The 25,737-nt window shown below is 38.9% G+C and overlaps 1 protein-coding gene across 2 annotated transcripts in view; it reads right to left on the bottom strand.

Annotated features, from left to right (window-relative positions):
- LOC122813956 (zinc finger protein 107-like) overlaps positions 1-25,737 on the bottom strand; it is a 382,792-nt gene that overhangs the window by 245,113 nt on the left and 111,942 nt on the right. The window contains exon 6 of one of the 2 annotated variants that reach the window (XM_044086502.1): positions 15,349-17,684. In XM_044086502.1, coding sequence (XP_043942437.1) covers positions 15,349-17,684 — 2,336 coding nt within the window. Of the gene's footprint in view, positions 1-14,416; positions 17,685-25,737 lie in introns of those variants that run through there. The other variant, XM_044086501.1, reaches the window with a different exon arrangement.

The following is a 25,737-nucleotide window of genomic DNA, read 5'->3' as shown; positions in this document are numbered from 1 at the left end:
ATTTGTAGCTTATTTATTTATTTACAACGAGTTCTTAACAAGTGCTGAGCTCAAAGAAACAGACGAGTGCTAAAACTAAAAAGGTGGCTAGTTTACTACACCATTCTAAATATCAAAATTTATAAGTCAGACATTTCTAATTGCTGGAGATGTGATAAAACAATTAAAACAGATTAGATACACAGATTAGATACATATGTTTGCAGATTGTGGAAAAACTGATATGTATTGGAAAGATAGTAATAATTTATTCAAGGCAATATGGCCAGATAAATGTGACCTTACAAGAGTAACAATTTTGGTAAATGCTTCAATACTGAATGTTCTGGGGTCTCATAGCAGTTTCTAGAAAAGTAATTACTAGAAAATGGAAAACTGATTCAGTTCCGTTATTCAACGATTTCATAGAATTAGCTACTATTCTATGTAATAATGAAAAAAAAGCAAAGAAGTTAAGATGTGAAAATGGCATTATAAAATCTTCTTGTTGAAAGAGCTTGGAGATGTTAATAGTTAAATATAATGAAAACCAATTTTGAAGTTCTTTTTTTTTTATTTGAAAAAGGTCTATTGTTATGTAAAAATGTTATTAAATACTCATTCCTCTATATATATATATATATATATATATATATATATATATATATATATATTAAATATGTTAAAATTAATAAAATTATTTGAAAAAATACAGGTGACATAGATGTGTATTGTCACACAATTTCTGTAAACAGGGTGAGCCTTTTGGGGGCTGCCTCACCCTACTATATTAAAACCACGAAGCAAGAACTCCAGGAATACACCTGGGAAGGAAGGACAGAGGCCAAGGGTGGCATGGGAAACAGTAGTAAAACAATGGAAGGGCTGGGGATCATAGACATAAAAGGTGTCTTACAAGTGTGCCTGGTGGCATAAGATTAGTGGATATATATTACAAAACATTGTGAGAGGATATACTTTGGGAAAGAGAAAAGTTGGATAGAAAGTCAAGATATAATGGAAACACATTTTAAAAAATTAAGTGGAAAATGAAGCCATTATGGAACACACAGGCTATGAAAATATTTAAGCTATAGTGGCAGATTACGGGGGAATTAAATTGTAGGGAGAGAATTATTCCCATGGGAGGGCAAATGCAGGAAAAAACGTGACAGGCAACATCATGGAGGTGGTGAAAAAGACAAAATAGGATTAGGCTTTGGCTGCAGATACTGGTAGGAACAGGGAAGTAAATAGTGTGGTTAGAAATAGCCAGGGAGTTATTATGGCTAGGCTTGTATAGGCCCTAGGGCCGATAGCCTAGTACAATCTATGAACAGGGTTAAGCATGGAGAAAAAGAAGTAAGGAATATTACACCGAAGAAAACTTATTCCAGGTATCAAGGAGAACTAAATAAACTGAACAAAATACAAAGAGGGCTGACAGAACAGGAAGAATTTTCTGGAATTTATATGGAAGCTCAGATTTTAATTGCATGTAGTTTGTTAGACATAAATACAGTCAGTTACAGTAGACTTTACATAAATATAGTAGAAAAAGCTCTTGCATAAATACAGTATTAGTTTTGAAAATGCCTACATCTTCACTTTTATATTTCACATTTTACACACAGTTTCAGAAGACAGGAAGGAATGTTTAGTGAAATAATCTTCAGGTTTATCATGAGATGTGCAGGGCTTACAGATCTTAAGTTAAGCTACAAAATGTGCCACTCTCAAGGGAATGTTACAACACATGTGTTTCTCAAGTAAATGTTGAGACTTTGCAGAGATTGAAAACAGAGAGTTAGGTGCCTAAAATAATTCTAACTTAGACGGTACGAGGCCTGGGAATCAAGGTTAAAGGTGAGGATACAACTACCACAGGAAAGTTACTGAACAGCAGTAGCATAACATGTACGTTTGAGAATAGTGCTCTCAGTCTGAGTTTCAGTTCAGATACTGGATTGTTTTATCTGCTCCAGTTATATGACATTTATCTACATTGCTCTATGACATCTGTGTATGCTGCTGTGGCATCTTAACATGCTAATCATTGTTTACAAATGTATATCTAGCTACTCACTATGTAACCATGTAATAAACTGTATTTATCAGACAACCAGTGGAACAAGACTCCTATTTTAAAGGTGCACATAAAATGCTCAGATATGTGGCACTCATTCAGTGTAGTTATAGACTCTTGCTTTGAATGTTTCATTATAAAGGCAATAGAAGTGAGGAACAAAGAAGGGAGAATCAGGATAAGGTTTATACGGTGAGAAGTGAGGGGAGAATCAAGATGAGGTTTATACGGTGAGAAGTGAGGGGAGAATCAAGATAAGGTTTATACGGTGAGAAGTGAGGGGAGAATCGAGATAAGGTTTATACTGTGAGAAGTGAGGGGAGAATCAAGATAAGGTTTATACGGTGAGAAGTGAGGGGAGAATCAAGATAAGGTTTATACGGTGAGAAGTGAGGGGAGAATCAAGATAAGGTTTATACGGTGAGAAGTGAGGGGAGAATTAAGATAAGGTTTATACGGTGAGAAGTGAGGGGAGAATCAAGATGAGGTTTATACGGTGAGAAGTGAGGGGAGAATCAAGATGAGGTTTATACTGTGAGAAGTGAGGGGAGAATCAAGATGAGGTTTATACGGTGAGAAGTGAGGGGAGAATCAAGATGAGGTTTATATGGTGAGAAGTGAGGGGAGAATCAAGATGAGGTTTATACGGTGAGAAGTGAGGGGAGAATCAAGATAAGGTTTATACGGTGAGACGTGAGGGGAGAATCAAGATGAGGTTTATACGGTGAGACGTGAGGGGGAGAATCAAGATAAGGTTTATATGGTGAGAAGTGAGGGAGAATCAAGATAAGGTTTATACGGTGAGAAGTGAGGGGAGAATCAAGATGAGGTTTATACGGTGAGACGTGAGGGGAGAATCAAGTTAAGGTTTATACGGTGAGAAGTGAGGAGAGAATCAACATGAGGTTCATACGGTGAGAAGTGAGGGGAGAATCAAGATAAGGTTTATACGGTGAGAAGTGAGGGGAGAATCAAGATGAGGTTTATACGGTGAGACGTGAGGGGAGAATCAAGATGAGGTTTATACGGTGAGACGTGAGGGGAGAATCAAGATAAGGTTTATATGGTGAGAAGTGAGGGGAGAATCAAGATGAGGTTTATACGGTGAGAAGTGAGGGGAGAATCAAGATGAGGTTTATACAGTGAGAAGTGAGGGGAGAATCAAGTTAAGGTTTATACGGTGAGAAGTGAGGGGAGAATCAAGATAAGGTTTATACGGTGAGAAGTGAGGGGAGAATCAAGATGAGGTTTATACGGTGAGAAGTGAGGGGAGAATCAAGTTAAGGTTTATACGGTGAGAAGTGAGGGGAGAATCAAGATGAGGTTTATACGGTGAGAAGTGAGGGGAGAATCAAGATAAGGTTTATACGGTGAGAAGCGAGGGGAGAATCAAGATAAGGTTTATACGGTCAGAAGTGAGGGGAGTATCAAGATAAGGTTTATACAGTGAGAAGTGAGGGGAGAATCAAGATAAGGTTTATACGGTGAGAAGTGAGGGGAGAATCAAGATGAGGTTTATACGGTGAGAAGTGAGGAGAATCAAGATAAGGTTTATACGGTGAGAAGTGAGGGGAGAATCAAGATAAGGTTTATACGGTGAGAAGTGAGGGGAGAATCAAGATAAGGTTTATACGGTGAGAAGTGAGGGAGAATCAAGATGAGGTTTATACGGTGAGAAGTGAGGGGAGAATCAAGATGAGGTTTATACGGTGAGAAGTGAGGGGAGAATCAAGATAAGGTTTATACGGTGAGAAGTGAGGGGAGAATCAAGATGAGGTTCATACGGTGAGAAGTGAGGGGAGAATCAAGATGAGGTTTATACGGTGAGAAGTGAGGGGAGAATCAAGATGAGGTTTATACGGTGAGAAGTGAGGGGAGAATCAAGATAAGGTTTATACGGTGAGAAGTGAGGGGAGAATCAAGATGAGGTTCATATGGTGAGAAGTGAGGGGAGAATCAAGATGAGGTTTATACAGTGAGAAGTGAGGGGAGAATCGAGATAAGGTTTATACGGTGAGAAGTGAGGGGAGAATCAAGATGAGGTTTATACGGTGAGAAGTGAGGGGAGAATCAAGATAAGGTTTATACGGTGAGAAGTGAGGGGAGAATCAAGATGAGGTTTATACGGTGAGAAGTGAGGGGAGAATCGAGATAAGGTTTATACGGTGAGAAGTGAGGGAGAATCAAGATGAGGTTTATACGGTGAGAAGTGAGGGAGAATCAAGATAAGGTTTATACGGTGAGAAGTGAGGGAGAATCAAGATAAGGTTTATACGGTGAGAAGTGAGGGGAGAATCAAGATAAGGTTTATACGGTGAGAAGTGAGGGGAGAATCAAGATAAGGTTTATACGGTGAGAAGTGAGGGGAGAATCAAGATAAGGTTTATACGGTGAGAAGTGAGGGGAGAATCAAGATAAGGTTTATACGGTGAGAAGGTGACTGCAGGAAAGGGAAGGGAGCTTGTAAAAGGAACAAAGAAAAATGTGAGAAAAAGTAATACAAAAAGATGTATACCAAAGGAATGGAGAAGCACGCTTCATTTACCAAGATACGTGTCCAAGGCATATGCATTTAACATGTTTGACTGAGACGGTCTCCACTAAATTTTCATACCCTGGTAAAATTGGCAGAGAAATTCCTAAATTTGGATGAGATTTGTTGGGGATGTGGAGAAGAGAGAGGTATATTGACACCCATTTTGGACTTGTATGATATTGGAGGGATAAACAGCACAGATACAGCAACCGTTAGAACAGTTATTCCTAGGAACAGAGGCAGCATATTAAAAACTTTATTTATTATGATATAGTCAAAAATAAAGAAAGTAAATAGGGAATTAATAAGACCATTAATAATGGTTTGCAAAAAGATAAGGAAAAGGGAGCTAACAATCCCACCAACGAATGCAGAAATTAGGAGACTAACAGATCAGCTGAAGGATGCAGAAAGAAAGGAAGATCGGGACAGAAAAGGAAACGGGCATGTCAAAAAAACATGGGAAATTGTTACATAAATGGTTAGCTGAAGAGTGGACGAGAAGATAAGACAGAAGCAAACACGGATAAAGGCAGACCTGGGAAAGGTGAGGGCAGAAAATACATTTCAGACAAATAATTAAGCCATGAAAAGGTAAGCACAGAGAGGATACATTGGATTGAAGGAAAAAAAAAACAAGTTTAGTAGTAAAGTGGGCCAGGCATAATAATATCCTGTGGAGGATATAACCATTCAATTGGAGAAAAAGTTAGAATACCACTGAATCTCACTTGCAAGGAAAATACAGGGACACAGAAAGCTTACACACCCAGGGGACAACCTTACTACAGCTGGCCTATACAAAGGTGGGAGAAATGTTCAGATATGGATACCATGTTTAACTTAAAAAGTACTTATCTCACGTCAACATTATTATATCCCCAGCAGATTAAGTGGCAGTTGGGAAAGCAGTCACTAGACAGTATATAAAGCAGTTATTTTATCAGTTGTTAGGAAAACAAAACACGTAACCGAACAGGGAATGAGCCTTATAAAATGGGATATCACAATATATTCTTTCGTGGGGGGGGGGGGGTGTAAATAGTACGGCTGAAAATGAGCTGTAGTAATGGAGAAGTTAGATGGCAACAAAACTCCTAGTTTGGGCTCATACTAGGTGTATAACAGAAAGCAAATGTACTTTGTACCACTTGGACAAAGCAGAGAGCTGCTGGGAGAACATCATATTATACACGTATTACATGTGAAATATTTGCAAAATGTGTCTAAACTGTTGACTTGATGCTTTGAATCATAACATAAAAGGATTGGTTATAACTGTAATATAAATTAAGACAAAGGTGAAACCATTGTAACTGGTGATGGTAGGCAAGTGGAAATGTATAAATGGTATCATATTAAAAGTTAAAAAGGTAGAAGCCATTTGCCATCAGTGGATAATAAAACTGCACCATGCCTCTGGATTACGTAGTATATGAAGATGATTATGAGAAATAAAAGAAGTCATCTAAAAATATCAACATCCATGGTCAATTCTATAGTTTATTCTTTCTTCAACATCTGTCTTTCTCACTACTAATTTCTTAAAAGTTAGTTGATGAAAAATAAAAGAAGTTATCTTAAAAATGATGAAAAATAAAATAAGTTATTTTAAAAATATCAACATCCATGTTTTTTTTGTTCTTTTTCTTCAACAGCAATATGCCTTTCTTACTACTAATTTCTTAAAAGTTAGTTTTGAACGATCCCACACAATCATTACTTCTTCATCTTTTGCCATTCTTTGTGGCTCATCTTTCCAGTGCTTCCCAGCTACTTGCATGCTGTAACATTTTCAAGTTTTAAGCATATCAGCTTTGTCACATTGTCTTCCTCTCCCCTATTTTCTTAGTTTTGCATGATCCCACATAATCATTACTTCTTCATCTTTAGCCATTCATTGTAGCTCATGATTTCAGCGCTTCCTAACTACTTCATAGGTTGGTACTAGGCTATTGGCCCTAGGGCCTATACAAGCCTAGCCATAACAGTTCCCTGGCTATTTCTTCCCACACTATTTACTTCTCTGGACCCCTGTCTAGCAGGGCGACTGACGTGATATCCGGGGTGAATTTCCTTTCTCCCATCCAATCATCAAGGTTCCTTTAGAAGACGGCCAAAGAGGCGCTCTGCTTGACATGTATGGGCAGTCTATTCCAGAGTCTGGGGAGTCTCTGGGTCAGGAACCTATCCCTCCAGCATGTTTTGTTTATTGTGATGACAAGGTTTAGATCCCTGGAGCATGTGGCTCCGAGGGATTGGGATTTCTTTAAGTGTAGCATGTCCAACAGCTCTGGGTTTGACATGGCCTTGCATGTTAAGCAGAGATTGCCTCAGAGTAGACGATATGCGACAGAGTATAGCTGGAGTTTTTAAGGCGGTCAGCATAGGGCATCTGCTTTAGGCCTGTGATTCTTTTAGTGAGGTATTTCTGCGGTCTTTCCAGTTGTTGCAGATGTCTTGAGAGGTACATACCAAATGGGGCATTGTATTCTATTGTGGGTCTAATGAGGGATGAGTACAGTGGGAAATTGACCTCCTTTTTTTTCTGGATGAAAAGCCCTTAGTGATGAGGTGTGCCACATAGAAGGATTTCCTGACTGTTGTGGCAATGTGGTTATTGAAGGTGAGACCACTATCCACCTGTGTCCCTAAGTCTCTTATCACACTTTCAGTGTTTAGTGTACTGCCACCCATGTGGTAATTCATGGGTAGATGTTTTTTCCCAAAGGGGATAACTATACATTTCTTGGCATTGAGTTTGAGCCCATGGCTCTGGCACCAAGCATCTGTTTCTGTAAGGCCCTTTTGTAGAGTATCAACATCATTTGGGGATTCAATAATGGTTCCCAGTTTGCAGTCATCTGCAAACTCTGTTAGCCAGAGTCCCTTAGTGTTGACCTGTACTTCACAGAAGTAGATGCCAAACAAGAGAGGTCCCAGGACTGAACCCTGAGGCACTTCACTTGTCACTTGTCTGGAGCTGGATTTGGAGTCAGCTACTTTTACAGTGTGGGTTCTGTCAGTAAGCCAGTTGGCAACCCATCGAGTGATGTAGGGATTAATGCCCAGCTTAGTAAGTTTATCTATGATTTCAAAGTGGGGGATGGTGTCAAAGGCCTTGGCGAGGTCCAGATAGGCTGTGTGGACTGTCTTACCCTCATCCATGGCTCTGGAGACTGATTCGAAGAAGTCAATCAGGTTCAGAAGACAAGATCGGCCCTTCACGAACCCAAACTGGGTGGGGTCCAGTGTTTTAAGGTTGCCAATGCCTTTGTTTATAATTTCCATGATAATACGTTCTATGGCCTTGCAGATCAGGCTCGTCAGACTGATGGGGTGGTAGTTCCTGGGATCCAAGGTGGATCCCCCCTTGTGGTGTGGGATAACTGTAGCTGTGCACCACTCAGTGGGCATGAAGCCTGAGGTGAGGGTATGACTAAACATGACATTTAGGTGAGGTGCCAGTTCATTTTGTAGTTCATGTAGTACACAGCCAGGGATGTCATCTGGTCCCATGAATGCTGTATTCTTAGCTTTGGAGAGTGCGTTTAATACCTGTGTGGTCATTATTACCAGAATTTGGCAATCTTCTGGTATTGAAATGGGCCATTTAGGGGGTGATGTTGGCACTGAATCGATCTGCCAGAATATTGGCAATATCCTTGGGATCAGTATATTTAATGCCATTCTGTTGTAGCTCAGAGCAGATCTGAGCATTGCCATTTAGATTCTTGACATAGTTATAGAATGCCTTGTGGTTGTCTTTGGAATCATTGGCAATTTTTTTTCGTAACTAGCTTTGGAGGATTTTATGAGGGATCTCAGCTTCTTAATGAGGCAGGTAAGGGAGTTTTTTGCATCCTGGGATTTTCCTCTTTTCTGCAACAGTTTCTTCCTTCTGTTGTAAAGTTTGTTTATGGCATGGGACCACCAGATTGGCTTCCTTTTTTTGGAGGAGAACATCTTGGTTCTATTTGGGATGGCACGATTCATGTATGAGTGGATGTGCTCGTACAGTGCCTTAGTGTAGGACTTGGCAGTCGAACTTTCAGTTCCCGTCTGCATGGGTGTCATGAAGTTTGTAACTTCTGACTTGAGTATACTTGTATACTGAAACGTTTGCAAGTTTCTACTATATCACCCTTGCACATTATTGTATCTTTCAGCATACAAACTATCAGCTACAAGTATATCAGCATAAATCACAAAGTGCCTACATTCTGTATTAAATAGCCTGCATCTGTCCATCTCCACTTTCCTTATATTTTGAGAGTCTTTCATATATCATTGACTATCTTATGCTACCATAATGAACCTTTCCTCCTTCAGTTTGAGTTTCCTTAACTTTCAAATGTCCAAATGTACATCCGACACACCATTGTGGAATTTCCAATGCCTTTTTCTAATGTCAGGCCCTATATTACTTTTCCTGCTCTTTCTGTTGCTTGCGTTGTTTACTTCTGGTTTTATTTCCTTATCTACTTCCTTCTAAAATGTTTATGTTAATCTGAAAATCAATACCTTGTTATATCAGTAGCCCAAAAACTTTAGACTTCTACATATAATTACGTTTTTGCAGAGGCCCATGCCTCCTTCAGACAGTGGGATGTTCACACTTTCCATACACTTCAACCTCAGCTGACTGAGATAAGGCATTTCACTTGTGCTCTTCTAACTGAAACACCAGCTCTTACAGCCAGCTGATCATGCCAAAAATATGTTACATCAGAAAGGAAAAGATTTTATAGCCTGAACTTTGAGTTTGGGTGCAAAAACAGTTTTCAGTATTAAAATAATAAAACCGAGAGATAGAAGAAATACAACTATTAAAAGCTAAACTAGCTTCAGTGTTCTGAAATATTCCTCAGTAATGTTTGCTCACAACTGTTAATATGTATTGCTTATTTTTCTTCGATTCCAAGATATTAACAAGGTCTTACATGTGCCAGTTCTTTTATAACACTATCTTCTTCACTAGTCCAATTATGTGCTTTCATGATAAGTAAGTTGCTTTTTCACATTTACTGAGGCTCAGTATCATTCTTATATCATGCCAGTCTTCTGATGTTTTATAAACTAAGTTTATTTGACTAAAACAATTATTGTATTCTGTACATTTATGTAGCTTCTCTCTCTCTCTCTCTCTCGCTCACCAAATATTTAGGATTTCTGAAACCATGACTGGAATGGACTCCGTTCTTGAGTCAGGGTGTGATTAAAGTTTGAGATCAGTATTGCTTCAGATTTTGATGCTTGCTAAGACTGTACATCTCAGCACCCACGTGGTATCCAGAATCGCCTCCTTCTGCAGTTCATACAAGGCTGCAAGTATTGGTAGCATATTTAAGTACAACTGTAAATTATTTTTTTACTTGACCTGTTGCCCCCGCTACTACTGGAACGGTCTGGAAAAAATTCTTGCACACTGTGTACTTGTACAAAGAGTTAGTGCTTTGCAAAGTGGTATAGAAGCACAATTTAAAGGTGAACAGTATATTTCTAGACATGATGAACTTTTCTGTACTTTGACACATTATGACAACAAGTTACAAATGATTGAAACCAGAAAGCTAACAAGGGATTTTACAGATTTTAAACAAGGACACATTTTTGTTTGGCCTAAGAATGAACTTAAAAGAGACAAATCTGTCAACAATACAGCTGAGGGTTCCACAGCTGCAGCAGTACAAGGAGACTAAGTCAACAGGCATGCCCAAAATACCTGTGAATGAATTACCAACAGAAAAGGAAAAGAAACGAGGAGAGGTTATTGAACTATTAGATGCTTCACAAGTGGTACAGAGGAAAAATACACTTGTTCAAGCAGAAGTACATGCTCCAGATTACAATTCATTAGGTGTTAAACCTAAGGAAACAATAATGTCTGATATAACCAGAATCAATTGTATATAACTTATCAAATTATGTCCTGAATGAAGATGAAATTAGATTGCTGAATAAAGGACTGTCATTTGTTCCTGCAGCACCTTCTAAATTGAGGGATGTTGCATTCGATCTTAGACTGTTTGCTAGAGATGCACTACTTAAACTTCTGTACAAGGAAGATGGGCATGGCACATCTAATATTCTTAGAAAACCCAGTTCATTTATACCTCCAGTGCACCCTGTTATGGATGTATTCTTGAACGTATGTGAAAGAGAACTTTTCAAATATATGAACTCACGACATTCACAGAATTTGTATAACCCGATGAAGGAAGAGAAACACACCCTCCCTGAATTAATGGCCAACAAGGAGCTCATTGTTAGACCAGCAGACAAGGGAGGTGCAGTTGTTATTCTCAGCTATGAGTGGTCTATATCAAGAATAGATGAGATGTTTTGCTCAGTTTCTACTTACGAAGTGATAGTAGAAGCCATGGTAAAAGATATAAAAAGACATATATAAAGAATACTTTGGAAGACCTTTATGCTATGCAAGTCATTACCAACGAGTTGCATCAGTACTTTCTAGTTGAACATCCAGTGATACCTGTCATTAATGGACTACCAAAGATACACAAGGATCAAAATAACCCTACACTAAGACCAATAGTGGCAGGTAGTGGATGGTCTACCGAGCCAATGTCAATATGGGTAGAGAAGCAGTTGAAACCCAGCTCTTAGCAAAGCACCAGCTGTGCTTAAAGATGCACCTCAATTTTTGAATGTGCTATTTGAATCTATGGGTGCAAATAATGTTACAGAAGGTTTTCTATTTGTAACCCTTGACATCAACAACTTGTTTACTGTTATTCCTAATGCATATGGCATTCAAGTGGTCAAACAATTTTTGAGTAAACATAATGCCTATGATGACAGCAAAATACATAGACTCTGTCTGCTACTAGAACTGGTTCTGGAAAACAGCATCTTTATGTTTCAAGAGATCTATTGGCATCGGTGGGGTGTTGCTATGGGGATAGCCTGCGCCAATTCTTATGAAACCATAGTACTTGGGCTATGGGAAGAAGAACACATTTTTACCACCAAGAATTTATGGAGAGGCAAGATCTTTTTCTATCGTAGGTTTGTTGACGATGCCTTTTTTCTTTGGAAAGGTGATGCAATGGAACTTCGACAGTGTCTCATACTCGGAAAGTACCACCTGCTTTTTATGTTTTACCTTGAATTACTCAGATAAAAAGATTGAATTTCTGGATGCTCAGGTTTTTATAGATGAGAATGGTCAAATGGAGACTACACATAGCCAGCCTTAGGCATAGGCCCACTAGGTGGCCGCCTAGGACACCGCACTAGCAGGGGCACTTTTCCAGTATTTATTTGGTGTAGGTAGCCCAGGATGGGGGCACCGACTGATGTGGTGGGGGGCGTCGTAGAGCCCTTTTGCCTAGGGCACCAGTTGACCTAAGGCCGCTCCTGAGACTACACTATATAGGACATTATGCTGGAAGATCACATTGCTTAGTTTTGACAGCATGCATCTGTGACATACATTCTCTAACACAGTAAAAGGACAAGCATTGAGAACATCCAGGCTAATCACTGAGGATTCAAAACTTCACAGTGAGCTAGAATTGTTATCTGATAATTTTAAACAATGTGGTTATAATAAACAGTTAAGTGACACTGTATGTGATGTTAAAAAGATGAGGTGAACAAAAGGCAAAGCATGGTTTAGTAATAAAGGCATGGCACTGGAAAAAGTGCGTAATGAAAGCAAGGAGCTGAATGTTAGAGTGCCAATGAAAGTCAGCAGTGACATAAAAGACACTTGTAATATTGTGAGAAACAACTGGAAAATCGTATCCAATAACGATGAACTTAGATCGATAGTGGGCAACTTTACTAAGTTTGTGTATAAAAGGAATAAAAATCTTAAGCAACTTCTGCACAAAACAACTAGTAGTCTCAATACAAAGTTGCCTGTCACTGAAAGGATCGGGACTTATTTTTGCCAGCGATGTAAGGCTTGCAAAGAAATATCTAAAAGTAACATGTTTACACACCCGACTACAGGGGTGAGATACCTACCTAAGCTTTATACTGACTGTTGTTCTTGCAATGTGATACATCTTGCCAAATGTGGATCCTGTACTTTGTTTTGTGCAGGTAAAACGAACAGAAGATTAAAAGACTCTATACTGCAGCACCTAAGTGATATCAGACTTGGTAAGAATACCAGTGCTTTATATCAGCACAAGTTAAATAAACTTGAACACAGTTTTACTTTTATGGTATTGCAGTTTTGTGAACCAAGTAAAAGAGGGGGTGATATACTCAATCAAACTTGAAGTGGCAGGAGCCCGCTGGATAGCAGATTTACAAGCTGATAAACCCCCGGGTTTGAATGGAAATTTTCCCTTAAAAACCCATTTTGAGAGAACATAAGCTCAAGCACTAAAATGGTTAATTTACTACAAGTAAGAGCTCTGACACAGAGGAAAGAGGTGTGGTGCAGTTACAAGTCTGTGATTGGTCAAGTGTTATTTAAAGCAGTCAAACATACTTTTTTTCATTGATCTGATGAAGGAATTGTCTGAAAGCACTTATCGTTTATGTTTTACAATTAAATGCATGGTTTTAGCTGTCTTGGTCCTTGTTTTTTTGCTGCTTACATTTGTGACTTGCTTGAACCAAGGTGCACTTTTATCCTTTGTTTTCTGGGTTTTAAAGTGTAACATAGACAACTGGATGGGGAACAGGAAACTCATCTCTTGTTTGACACCCATATCTGTACATATAGACACAGGAAAACTATACATGGTTCACATACCATGCCTCTGCTTGCAAATGTTTCATCTCCCAAGCCCCTGCTTACACTTCTCAAGGGTACCAGAACTCGTCAGAGATTTGGGATGCATGACTAGTTTAAAAACACCCTAGTGGATATTAGCCTAGTACACACCTATGAACCTATACACCCTTGTCTGTTTTGATACTGTGTGTTGCTTTCACGACATCTTTCCACTTATGTTTGTTGATATATTCATTCTTTTATATTCTTCTAAAAGTCATACTTCTTGTCTTAACTGTTTTACAGTTTTCTGTAATTGATGCTTTCATGGTGGCATTTTATTTTTGCTCTGCATTTCCCTTATCGATCTAGGTTTTTGTGGTAAGACTTTATCTGTTATATATCCTATTTACTTCTGTGATAGCACATGAATTCTTCTTAATAATACTGTTTACTGCATCTGTCGGTTTTATCAGACCTCTAACATTTTGGGTCTTATTTACTTTCTATAATCTAGTTCTTTCACTGATCTTATTATGTGTATCCATCTCTATTAAGTCAAGGAACTCTTCCCTTAGATAACTTTTTTCCTAAACAAAGAACATTTCTTGCTCTTTGTTTCTGGTGGGCATTCTGCAGAAAGTCGCAAAACATCTTCCTGTGAGATATCCTCATCTTCCTGTGCGATATCCTCTTCATCGTCCTGTGACATATCCTCTTCATCGTCCTGTGACCCATCCTCTTCATCTTCTGGTGACATATCCTCTTCATCTTCTGGTGACATATCCTCTTCATCTTCCGGTGACATATCCTCTTCACCGTTCTGTGTGATATCCTCTTCATCATCCTGTGACATATCCTCTTCATCTTCTGGTGACATATCCTCTTCATCGTCCTGTGCGATATCCTTTTCATCTTCCTGTGACATATCCTCTCCAGATGCATCCTGAATCATCTACTTTTCCTCATGGGAACTCATTGGTCTCTCACACCAAAACAATGCCTGTGTCAGAGTTGCCTCTGTTTCCTGCTTCTCTTGCACAACTTCAAATGAACTTTTGTACCAGTTTTCTTTTTAATTTGAAGACTCATTGTTCCATCACTTTGCAGGTAGTCCATAAGATCAGTTTCTATTTGCATAACGTCTTCCTTACTAACCCTCTGTTCCATATTCCCCCTTTGTTTTCTTATTTTTTTTTTGTATTGTGAAATTTTCCATATCTGGGTGATTTTGCCTGCATTTTTCTTCAAATATCTTTGAAATTGTTTTTTTTTTGATTAGTTTGTCTTTCACTTTTGCCTAAACATTGCATATCAAACCTTTTTTATTTCTTTCCCATGTCCATGTTTCCTTTTCATACCTTTCAAAAATCTCTGAATGTTGTTCTTTATATTTTTGCACCTTCACTGCTGCTTCATTTTTCAGGCACTGCAAAGTTACTTAATCTATGTAATGTTTTGTGAGTGTCTGTTGTATTAATGAACAAATTTTGCATTTAAAGCTTTTGACGTTTTTTCTCGGGCAAGTATTTTTCTTTCCTCTAATTTCTTTCTTAAACTTTCTGAAACTTTTCTACCTGGAAAATCTGGGCTTCTTGCATAACAATAATAATAATATATAATTTCTTCCTTAACCTCAATAGTCCACCTCATCATATTTGTGGCTCTTTTCTGACCTACCAGTTTTATGGACTACTACCTCATTCTACAACAGGGCGCTATCATCCTCCTGAGCCTAGCCTAACCCTGTTGTAGTAAAGTTTCTGTGTCTTAAGGATTCTACACTGTCATTTTTTCCAATTCTGGCACGAATGTGTACACCAGGAATGGGCACTTTTTTATCCTGTGATCTGTGTATTTAGTAGTCTTTTATTTTTTAACCTACTTCTCTCCATGATACGTTATATAAAACACAGAAGATACATCTCAGTGTCTTCTTGGTGAGATTTTGAGAGAAGAGGGTCCACCACACAAAGGTACTCATCAAGACCGGAGGGTGAATTCAGTTCCAGCAATACTACTCTCCTTTTCTTTTCGATTTCTTACCCCTGTGTGAATGGTCTGATGTCGTACCAGGCTACTATTACGCGAAAAGCATTTATTACATTCAACACACACGAATGGCTTCTCCCCTGTGTGAATGGTTTTGTGGTTTGTCAAATGAATGTTCTGTGAAAAACACTTATTGCATTCAGTGCATTTATAAGGCTTCGCCCCTGTATGCACAGTTTGGTGTCGTATCAGTTGACTGCGAAATACAAAGCACTTACTGCATTCTGTACACTTATGTGCTCTCTCTCCTGTATGTTTGGCTTGATGCACTTGTAGGCTCACTTGCCGTAAAAAACACTCACCACATTCAGAACATTTATATGTTTTCTCCCCTGTGTGAATTTTTTGATGAGTTCTAAGTGTATATGGCAGTGCAAAGCTCTTACTACAATCAGTACATTTATATGTTTTTTCCCCTTTGTGAATTCGTTGGTGAGCTCTAAGTGCATAATGCAATGCAAAGCTCTTACCACAATCAGTGCATTTATACGGTTTTTCCCCAGAGTGACTTTGTTGGTGAACTGTAAGTGCATAATGCTGTGCAAAGCTCTTATCACAGTCAGTGCATTTATATGGTTTTTCCCCTGTATGAATTCGGTGGTGCGTTTTAAGGGTACTATATACTCTAAAGTTCTTACCACAGTCAGTACATTTATATGGTTTTTCACCAGTGTGAACTCGTTCATGAATTCTAAGACTATATGACAATGTAAAGCTCTTACTACACTCAGTACATTTATATGGTTTTTCACCTGTGTGAATTCGTTGGTGAGTTTTAAGTTTATAAAGCAATGTAAAGCATTTACTACAATCAGTACACTTATATAGCTTTTCCCCTGTGTGAGTCTTTTGGTGACAAAGTAAACCACTCCTGTCAGCATAACACTTGCTGCATTCATCACATTTATAAGGTTTCTTGCCAGTGTGAATGACTTGATGACGTATTAAATTAGAGTTGCGTGTAAAACACTTATTGCATTCAGTACACTGATACTGTTTCTCCCTTGCGTGAGTGGCCTGATGATGTACCAGGCGTCTTTCATATATAAACCCTTTCCCACATTCACTACACTTATATTTTTTGTCACCACTGTGAATGTCCTGGTGATGTGTTAAACTTTGTTGGGTTGTAAAGGACTTACTGCATTCAGTACAGTTATACAGTTTCTCTCCTGAGTGCATCAGCTGATGGAATAACAAATTACTTTGACATGTAAAACACTTCTCGCATATATCACATTTATATATTTTGTTGCTGGTGTGAGCTCTCAGATGCGTTATTAGACTTTGCTGAGCAGCAACACCTATAGCACATTCCAAGCTCTTACTCCACTTGTTTCCTGAATGAAGCAGCGGAACAGAAGGGGCAGGAAGTCTGTCACAGCTCTTCATAGGCTGAGTACACTGTTGTAAGTTCTCCATTGGATGATGATGTAACTGAGGGGTTCCACTGTCACAGTCAGAATTCTTGTTGTAGTTAGGAGCTGATGGAACCTGTTGTAGCTTGTTGGGGCCCTTCACAGGCTGAGTACAATGTTGTAAGTGTTCTGTTGGATGATGTAACTGAGGGGTTCCACTGTCACAGTCAGAATTCTTGTTGTAGTTAGGAACTGATGGAACCTGTTGTACTGGAGGAAGATGAAGCTTGTTGGGGCCCTTCACAGGCTGAATACACTGTTGTAAGTTCTCTGTTGGATGATGTAACTGGGGGGTTCCAATGCCACAGTCAGAATTCTTGTTGTAGTTAGGAGCTGATGGAACCTGTTGTACTGGAGGAAGATGAAGCTTGTTGGGGCCCTTCACAGGCTGAATACACTGTTGTAAGTTCTCTGTTGGATGATGTAACTGGGGGGTTCCAATGTTACAGTCACAATTCTTGTTGTAGTTAGGAGCTGATGGAACCTGTTGTACTGGAGGAAGATGAAGCTTGTTGGGGCCCTTCACAGGCTGAATACACTGTTGTAAGTTCTCTGTTGGATGATGTAACTGGGGGGTTCCAATGTCACAGTCAGAATTCTTGTTGCAGTTAGGAGCTGATGGAAGATGTTGTACTGGAGGGAGATGATCCTTGTTGGAGCCCTTCCCAGGCTGAACACAGTGTTCCAGGTTCGCTTTCAAGTTATGCAATGAGGGTGTTTCACTACTGCACCCAAAACTCCTGTTATAGTTATGTCTTGAGTGATGCTGTAATACAGAAGCAAGGTGAACTATGCTGTAGCATTTCACAGATTCAATGCACTGCTGCGGGCTCTCTGGATGGTGCTTTAACCGGGATCTCACATGTGACGGTTCTTGACTGCCACTCATTCTGCACTCTGTGATTCTGATACCTAAAAAATATTTGTATTTTATTACAGTGATGATGCAATTGTGTCACATTTTCACTACAGCAACATGTATATTTAATTACAATAGTATAAATATTTGTTACAATATTATTTTCCTGCTTTTTACAGAGTTATTAAAGTTAACCTCAAGCACCCTTGACTCTTAAGTTTCCAGAAAGACTCTAACAGAGAAGATGTCTGGCACTTTGCACAGATTATTAAAGCAATGAACTGTTAGTGAGCAGTTTCCTGCAGTCCAGGTTTAAATCCATCAGTCTTCTGTTCAACTCTGACCAAGCCAGTTAAGAGGACAGTGCTTTGGTGCAAATGGGAAATTGGACAAGTTTTCTCAATGATCTCTTGGACTGCTTGCTTATTAACAACCTACAAATCTATGAAACTATAACAGCTGGAAAACTGATGTAGGAACAGCACATTAATAAAACATAACCTCCCTATACAAAGATTACTCATGTTTGGAGAGCAGTCTTGTAGAAGGTGCCATACATTGGGCAGATGCATCTCAGACTAATCATTGCTTAACTGTTCGTTTTCATTCACCAAAATGTTGTGGGAACATGCACTGATACTAGGAACCCAAAAAGTATGTACTATAAAGGGAGCAGTCCCAACTCAAGTCATGCCTACTTAGCAAAGGCTCAAAGAAAAAAAAGTCATTGCATTTATCACTCTGACAACTTCCCATCATTTGTATACTTGTCTCTGACCGAAGTAGCCATATGGACAGCAGTTCAGCGAAAACAATTCATACTGAAGAGTGCTTGATACTGCCTGAAATGGTCAAATTAAGTACATCAATATCATTTAAAGGTCATTGATCCAACAACAGAGTTGACCACACTCTAGAAACATAACAGAACAGCCCCTAAGTTGTCACATGCCTTCACTGTGAGAGATTTAAAGTCCAGCAAATACAAGGTGAGAACTCACAAAGGAATATGGTGCTTTCTTATCTGGGGAACGAGGCTCACATTTTAATAATATTTTCCCAGGTTTGACATCTTCTCTACTGGATTCAGGAAGGACCATTATCTCCAGGAATGCAAATACTGAGGCCACCATTACTGCAGCTGTACTGCCCTAGGGGATCTATGTTAAAATATCAAACACAGAAATGTTCAACTTTCAAAACATAGTACCCACAAGATCAACACACATACAATATAAAAAACAAAAAAAAAAAAAAAAAAACAACAAAAGACGCCAACTCTAAGATCCCACTGCATCTAGGAAAAGGCAACACCCTAGTCATCAAATTAAAGTGATCTTGGACAACCATCTACTGGTATTTTTTGAAATTTTTAAATTTCAGTAAAATGCCAGTACCCAATGGGTTTGCTATTCTGCACCTTTGACTAATACATGGAACCCGCCCTACGCCACTCCCTCATCATTTGCTGGAGGACCGGTCACATAAGTCAGAAGGTGCTACTTCTTGTATGTTGGTTGTCTCTTTGTATTTTATCATCTCGTCAGTCACGGTCTCCATCAAACCACTAGCTTGCCGATTTATAATCTTTCTTCCCTGAGAGGTCTTCAAACTGTCCATTTCAGGCTCTGAAGCAAACTGTTTATGCATCACATGCTACCCTGACACTAAATTAGTTTCTCATTTTGTCAGAAGAAATGGACAAAAATCACAACAGTATTATGCCTTCTGCATCCTTGTTAAGGGCGATTCCTCTGTGGAAGGTATTACAGCGTAGACTACGGAGGCCCTGTTCCTTTTAGAAGCTTGCAACTTGTGTCTGTATTAGACCCTCCCCCCCCCTTTACTCACGCAAGCAAGGTTACTTAGCCCTCTACCCTTGGCGCCATTTTTTAAATGCCCAGGTGCTTCAGACCCAGAAGCTGCATCTTATTATAGGTATGTGTCTGTTCTTATAACGTTTTACACTAATATGCAAGCAGTTTATTTGAACTGAAATAGTAATCTCTTGAAAACTCAAAGGATACTGCTAACTCCTGAAACTAGACACACATAGTATACCATATGAAATGGCGTTGTGTACCTGTATAGCATAGTAGTAGTACGACAACTGAACTAGAACGCTAGCATTACAGATAGAATGCTTGTCTGTGTAGTAGCCTATCAAATTACATTAGGAAAGAGTTTATAGGGTTGAATTTGCCTGTCGCTAATTCTATAACATTTGCTATGCATACATCTAGCTAGATGCGACTAAACAGTGTTTCTGGTTGCTAAAATACAATGTTTGTGTAGTCGCTAATTTCTACCACATCTGTAATGTAATTATCTGGCTAAGTTGTAACTAAACAGTGCTTCTTATTGTTATTTTACCTGATATTATCTGGCTAAGTTGTAACTAAACAGTGCTTCTTATTGTTATTATACTTGATATAATCAGCCCTATTTTTGGTTTGCACAACGTACGAGAGCCGTATACCAATGCGACTATTCCAATGAAATAGGCGCAGCGTGTACGGAACTAGTTTGAGCTGAAAGTAACCTACCTTCTACAAGATTGTATCTTTAACTGTAAAACTGCACTGAAACTAATTATAAGATAGTCGCAGAGTATATTGAACTCATTTGACTGCAAACTGCTATATGTATCAAGGCTAAATAATTGAAACTGATAACATTCTCTTAACTAGGTGCTACACCCCTCCCCACAACTTAGAAGGATTTGAAATATAAGAAAGAGTCTCCGCTGCAGCTAGAACACTAAAAGAGTTGCTGCACTACCCACAGCGTCCTACCCACAGCGTCCTACCAATAAGGTTAATATTGTGTTAAATCATTATTAAATTACAGCCCTGGGTCTGTAGCACTGGATGTGTCCCCATATACAAACTAGCGTAATCCCCAGCATTACGAAGTTTTATATTGAAACCAAATGTGAAACTAAGCATATTGGCAGCTAAGTAACACTCTAAAGTAAGGTGTATACCAGTAGTAAATCAAGGCAATTTGTGTCATTTCTAAACCCAGAAATCAGCGAATTTGGCTACTCAAAAGTAAAGGAAATACCTGAAAAATTGAACTCTAATTGTAAAAAAGCTGGAACTGTGAGCTCCATAGTCAAAGAGTATACTTCTAACTACTTTCCTTTTAGAAGCTTGCAACTTGTGTTCAGATTAGCCTCGCTCAAGCTCGCTCGGTCTCGCCTCGCCTCCCTCCCTGCCCCCAAATCCCACCCGCCCCCAGTACCTCTAAATTTGTACCACTCTAGCCACTCCTTATTTTCAACTACCAATCTCTGCTTCCCACATCACCAAACCTCCTGGCTTTTCAATACCATCCTACTCAGGCACCATCCTATAAGCTCTGTGTTTAATTTAACCCTGAATACTCACAATCACCAAACAAATAATGGAAACAAACAAAAATAACATGCTAATTACCCTACTCCCAATACTATTCCTAGTACATCACCTCACTGCTTATGAGCATATTGACCTACTGGAAAACCAACACCCAAAAGCTCAAACATCCACTTATGATGTTTTACTCAAGCTTAAACACCTACCCATCCTCCACTCACCAAGTATAGTGTCTCACACAAACTACCACCCACACAAAATCACAACATGTAAACCCAAAGACAAAGACTATATAAAACTAATTAACAAGCTCCTAAAACTAAGAATATCCTATCACCAAAATCTTACAATACATGGGGACATTCATCCCAACCCTGGCCCATATACACTCAAAAACTCACACTCCACTACCACATATACTCCCACTAACTCCCTTCTAGCATTTCATCTAAATATCAGAAGTATTAATAATAAAATCCCCAACCTTCATGCCCTCTTAGCAACTCACTCACCGGATATTATGTGTCTTACAGAAACATGGCTTAAACCTACTACTACTGATAATGAAATAACACCACCAGGCTATAATATTCATCGACTTGACCGTACCACAAAGAAAGGTGGTGGGATAGCAATTCTATATAAAAATACACTAACTGTTCATAGAGATTCAGTAAACCCACCCCAATTCAATAATGCAGAACTTCTTATAACCAAACTACAAACTAGCTATAATAAATACGTGAACATCATCTGTGCTTATATACCACCAGGTAACAATATTACTACCCTAGAAGAAATCCTTTACTGGCTAAATACTACCTACCCCCAAGAAACCATAATCTTTGGTGACTTCAATATAGACTGGCACTCATGCTCAACCATACCCCCCACCACACCTATAAACCTATTTGGATATAAGCAGACCATTACCTCCACCACCAGGATCCACAAACCAACCAGTAGGAAAGTATCCTAGACTGGATATTAGTCAATAACCAAGCCCAACAATACACAATCGGTACTCTCCTGATGACCTCAGTGATCATCATCTGACCTATATCATTAAACACAAGGCAGGGACCCCCCACCAAATCAAATACATAACACGCAGAAATAAAAAGAATTTTAACCCTGCAACATTCTTAAATGAACTAAAGGCAGTTGACTGGTCTAAACTAAAAAAGTTACCATTAGAAGAGGCCATAGCATATTTCAACAACAACTTCATAACCATCCTTGACTACCATGCTCCAGAACGTACGTTAAAAATGAAATCTAACCCAGCACAATGGCTAACCAGGGAGACCAAATCAAAAATCAAAATAAGAAACAAAGCCTGGGCCTGCTGGCGCTCAACTAAAACCCCACTTGACCACTTAAAATACCGCAACTCAGAAATGAAACAAAAAAATCAATTATACTAGATAAAAAAAGCTACTACCAGAACTTACTAAACAAGCACCATAATCACCCTCAAAAATTCTGGGCAAGCATAAATCAGATCCTCCATCCAGGACAGTCTACCACCCCAACCCCCGCCAACCTTACTAACAGATCCCCTGAGTGCATAGCCGATGCCTTTAATAGCTATTTCACTGAAACCATACAGTCACTAGCAAATCAACTGACTCCACTAAATTCCAATACCAGTTCCAACCCCACTAGTAATCATCCCCAATTTAGTTTCCAGCCAATCTCCACTACCTATATTAAGACATTGTTAACAAAACTAAAACCTACTACCCTCTCTGCTGACCTCCTCCCTGCAGAGTACTTACAAATATCTGCTGAAGCCATTGCTTACCCTATAGCTATACTAATCAATAGAACATTGTCCGAGGGTACTATCCCCCATCTATGGAAGATATCCCATGTCATCCCACTTCACAAAGGTGGAAACTCCACAGAATTATCCAACTACAGACCAATTGCCATTCTTTCCCCATTAGCCAAAATAATGGAAAAATGTGTTCATAAGCAACTAATGCAATACCTAATACAAAACAACCTACTATCTAACTCCCAACATGGTTTTAGACCACATCACAGTACCACATCTGCCCTCATTGACTTTACAAATGCCATAAACCAAAATAGGAATGATAACAAAATATCCTCTGCCCTCTTTCTTGACCTGTCAAAGCCTTTGACATGGTCAACCATGAACTCCTCATTCTCTCACTCAAATCTATGTCCCTCAATAGTCACACAATCCAGTGGTTCCAATCATACCTAACTGGCAGACAACAGGCAGTTGTATGGCAGAACAAGTTATCCAACCAGCTACCACTCACCCTTGGTGTCCCTCAGGGCTCTATACTGGGACCTCTACTTTTTCTGTCTTCATCAATAACCTCCACACAGCTATTCCTAAGGCTACCTGATCCAATATGCAGATGATTCCACTCTCATCTGCTCAGCCACCTCTCCAACAGACCTACAAAACGCAACACAAAATACATTAAGCACTATTGAAAACTGGCTCACTAACCAATGTCTGTTACTGAACCCCAACAAAACCAAACTCCTACTCTTTACTCCCACTAATAGAACCACCCCTTTCTCATTCACTATCACTTCCAACAATGGTACCACCATCTCCCCAGATACCCACACTAAACTTCTAGGAGTCATTATAGATAATAAGCTCAAATTCGACCAACAGGTCAATAAGACCGTTCAGACCATCAATAAAAAACTCGGTTCAATGTACAGAAACAAAGCATTCTTAACCCCACAGGCTAGAATAGCAATTGCCAGGTCACAACTACTCTCTACTCTTACTTATGCCTCCCCCATTCTCTCAAACCTAAATAAATCAGAACTGAATAAGCTCTCACACAGCTATAACCATATTGCCAGATTCGCAACAAACTCCACCTACAGAACACATCACTGCCAGAACCTGAAACAACTGTGCTGGCTTGAACTCCCAACTTAATTACACTAAATCAACTCTTAGTTGCCCACAAAGTTCTTTACCATCCTGAAAATACCCCCCTCACTCTCTAATATAATAAAACCATACAACAACCTGGGATCACTAAGATCGGCTGACAAATTAATGGTCCATACTTACAAAGCCAACAATTCTGCAGGCGATTCTCTGTTTGCCAACTCTGTTGCCAAGACCTGGAAATCTCTACCAAATCATATCACCTTGCAATCCTCCTTAAACCTTTTCAAAAAGCATTACACAGTATCTTACAATCAACTGGCTTTGTCCATGCTCCTTCCCTGACTAAGCTGCATCATTATTCACTCTAATTAACCAACTTGTTTTTCTAACACTTGCAGGCCGTTCTCTACAAGCATACTGTGCTGATTGCAACTGTTAATGTAACTGAGATTTTTGTAAACAAATGCAATGATACTATATATTTACTACTGTATAACTTTTTCAATATAAATAATCTGTGTGTTTATTCTTGTAAAAACTGAAGTTATCATGTTGAAGCTTTTCTCCCCGGGCCTCCACTGAAAATGGACATGTATCCAGTTGGACTATCCCGGTAAACAAATGTAAAATAAATAAATAAAAATAAAATAAACATTAGTGATAACTCATTACCTTGTTCTACATAACAGCTTCACTACCAAGGGTGACTTTGTCCCTCACTGCCTTCTTACAGAATGCCATATAAATGCTACAAGGTGGCCTCTGTATCATCCACATCTAAACGATAAATGTTCGATTACTCAACATACTGTGATTTTTCTAGTGGATAACCAAGAGTCCTTAATATTCCTTTAAAAATTGGTCTTTCCTTTCTCTATCATTACAGTGGGGTTTCATGGTAGTACATCTAAATCCACTTTGGTGAAATACAAACATTTCAGAAGTCATGCAACTTAGTTCCTTTTTAAAATTACATCTTATCATGAGCTATGTGGGGAAAGAAGCTTTCCATATATGGCCCAAGTAATATTATCTACTGTGACGCAGTTCATACTGCGGACCCAGTCAGTCACTAATTCTGCATCAAATGTTTGTCTGTGTCCTGTCTGCAAAAATATAGTTAAATAAAAAGTGTAGTGGGTGATGTGTCAGACTGACATCTGGAATATTTGAGGGACTGAGTGTGTTTTTGTGTGTAGGTGGGTAGGTACAATTTTTACAGCAGAGTGCTGCATTTGTGTTTTTGCTAGGTTTCAAATGTCATTAACTTATATAATGCTGTGCTGATTCCATGGGTTATGCATATCTGTATGTATCTCTTATACAGTTGTGTAGCCACATGTGCATTGGTTTTGTTTGTTCCTACATTCAACAATATTTCATTGATTAGATTTGTCTAGATTAGTTTATCCATTTGCTTATTATACATCTGTGAACACCAAAGTCATCTTGTTACTTTGACAAGAACAATTAACTCGGCTGCATTTTCAGGCCTGCCGTTCAAACCTCCCTTACATTGCTGTATCAGACATGGGCACTGATAAAAATCAAAGGAAGCAAAATAATTAAAAATGTGGACGGATGCTGACAATTAAAAGAAAGTCAATCGCAATAAATGATCCTGTCTTTATAGTGTTTTCTTTATGTCCCTCTAAAATGACATCAGGAAGGCAAGGGCAATGACTGTACCCATGGCAACCCCTTTAAGGGAATTTGGGGTTTAACAAATTAGAAAATAATGACCACTTTCTTTGATTCCAAAACCTGAAGAAGTCCAAGATATGATGAAAAACATGTTTGTTTTCATTTTTTGGATGTGGTTCTCCTTAAAACATATCTTTAGCT

This window comes from Protopterus annectens, chromosome 10.part0, assembly GCF_019279795.1.
Source record: "Protopterus annectens isolate FY-2018-M chromosome 10.part0, PAN1.0, whole genome shotgun sequence".
NCBI lineage: Eukaryota > Metazoa > Chordata > Ceratodontiformes > Protopteridae > Protopterus > Protopterus annectens.
This window is presented reverse-complemented; position numbering and strand designations above follow the sequence as displayed.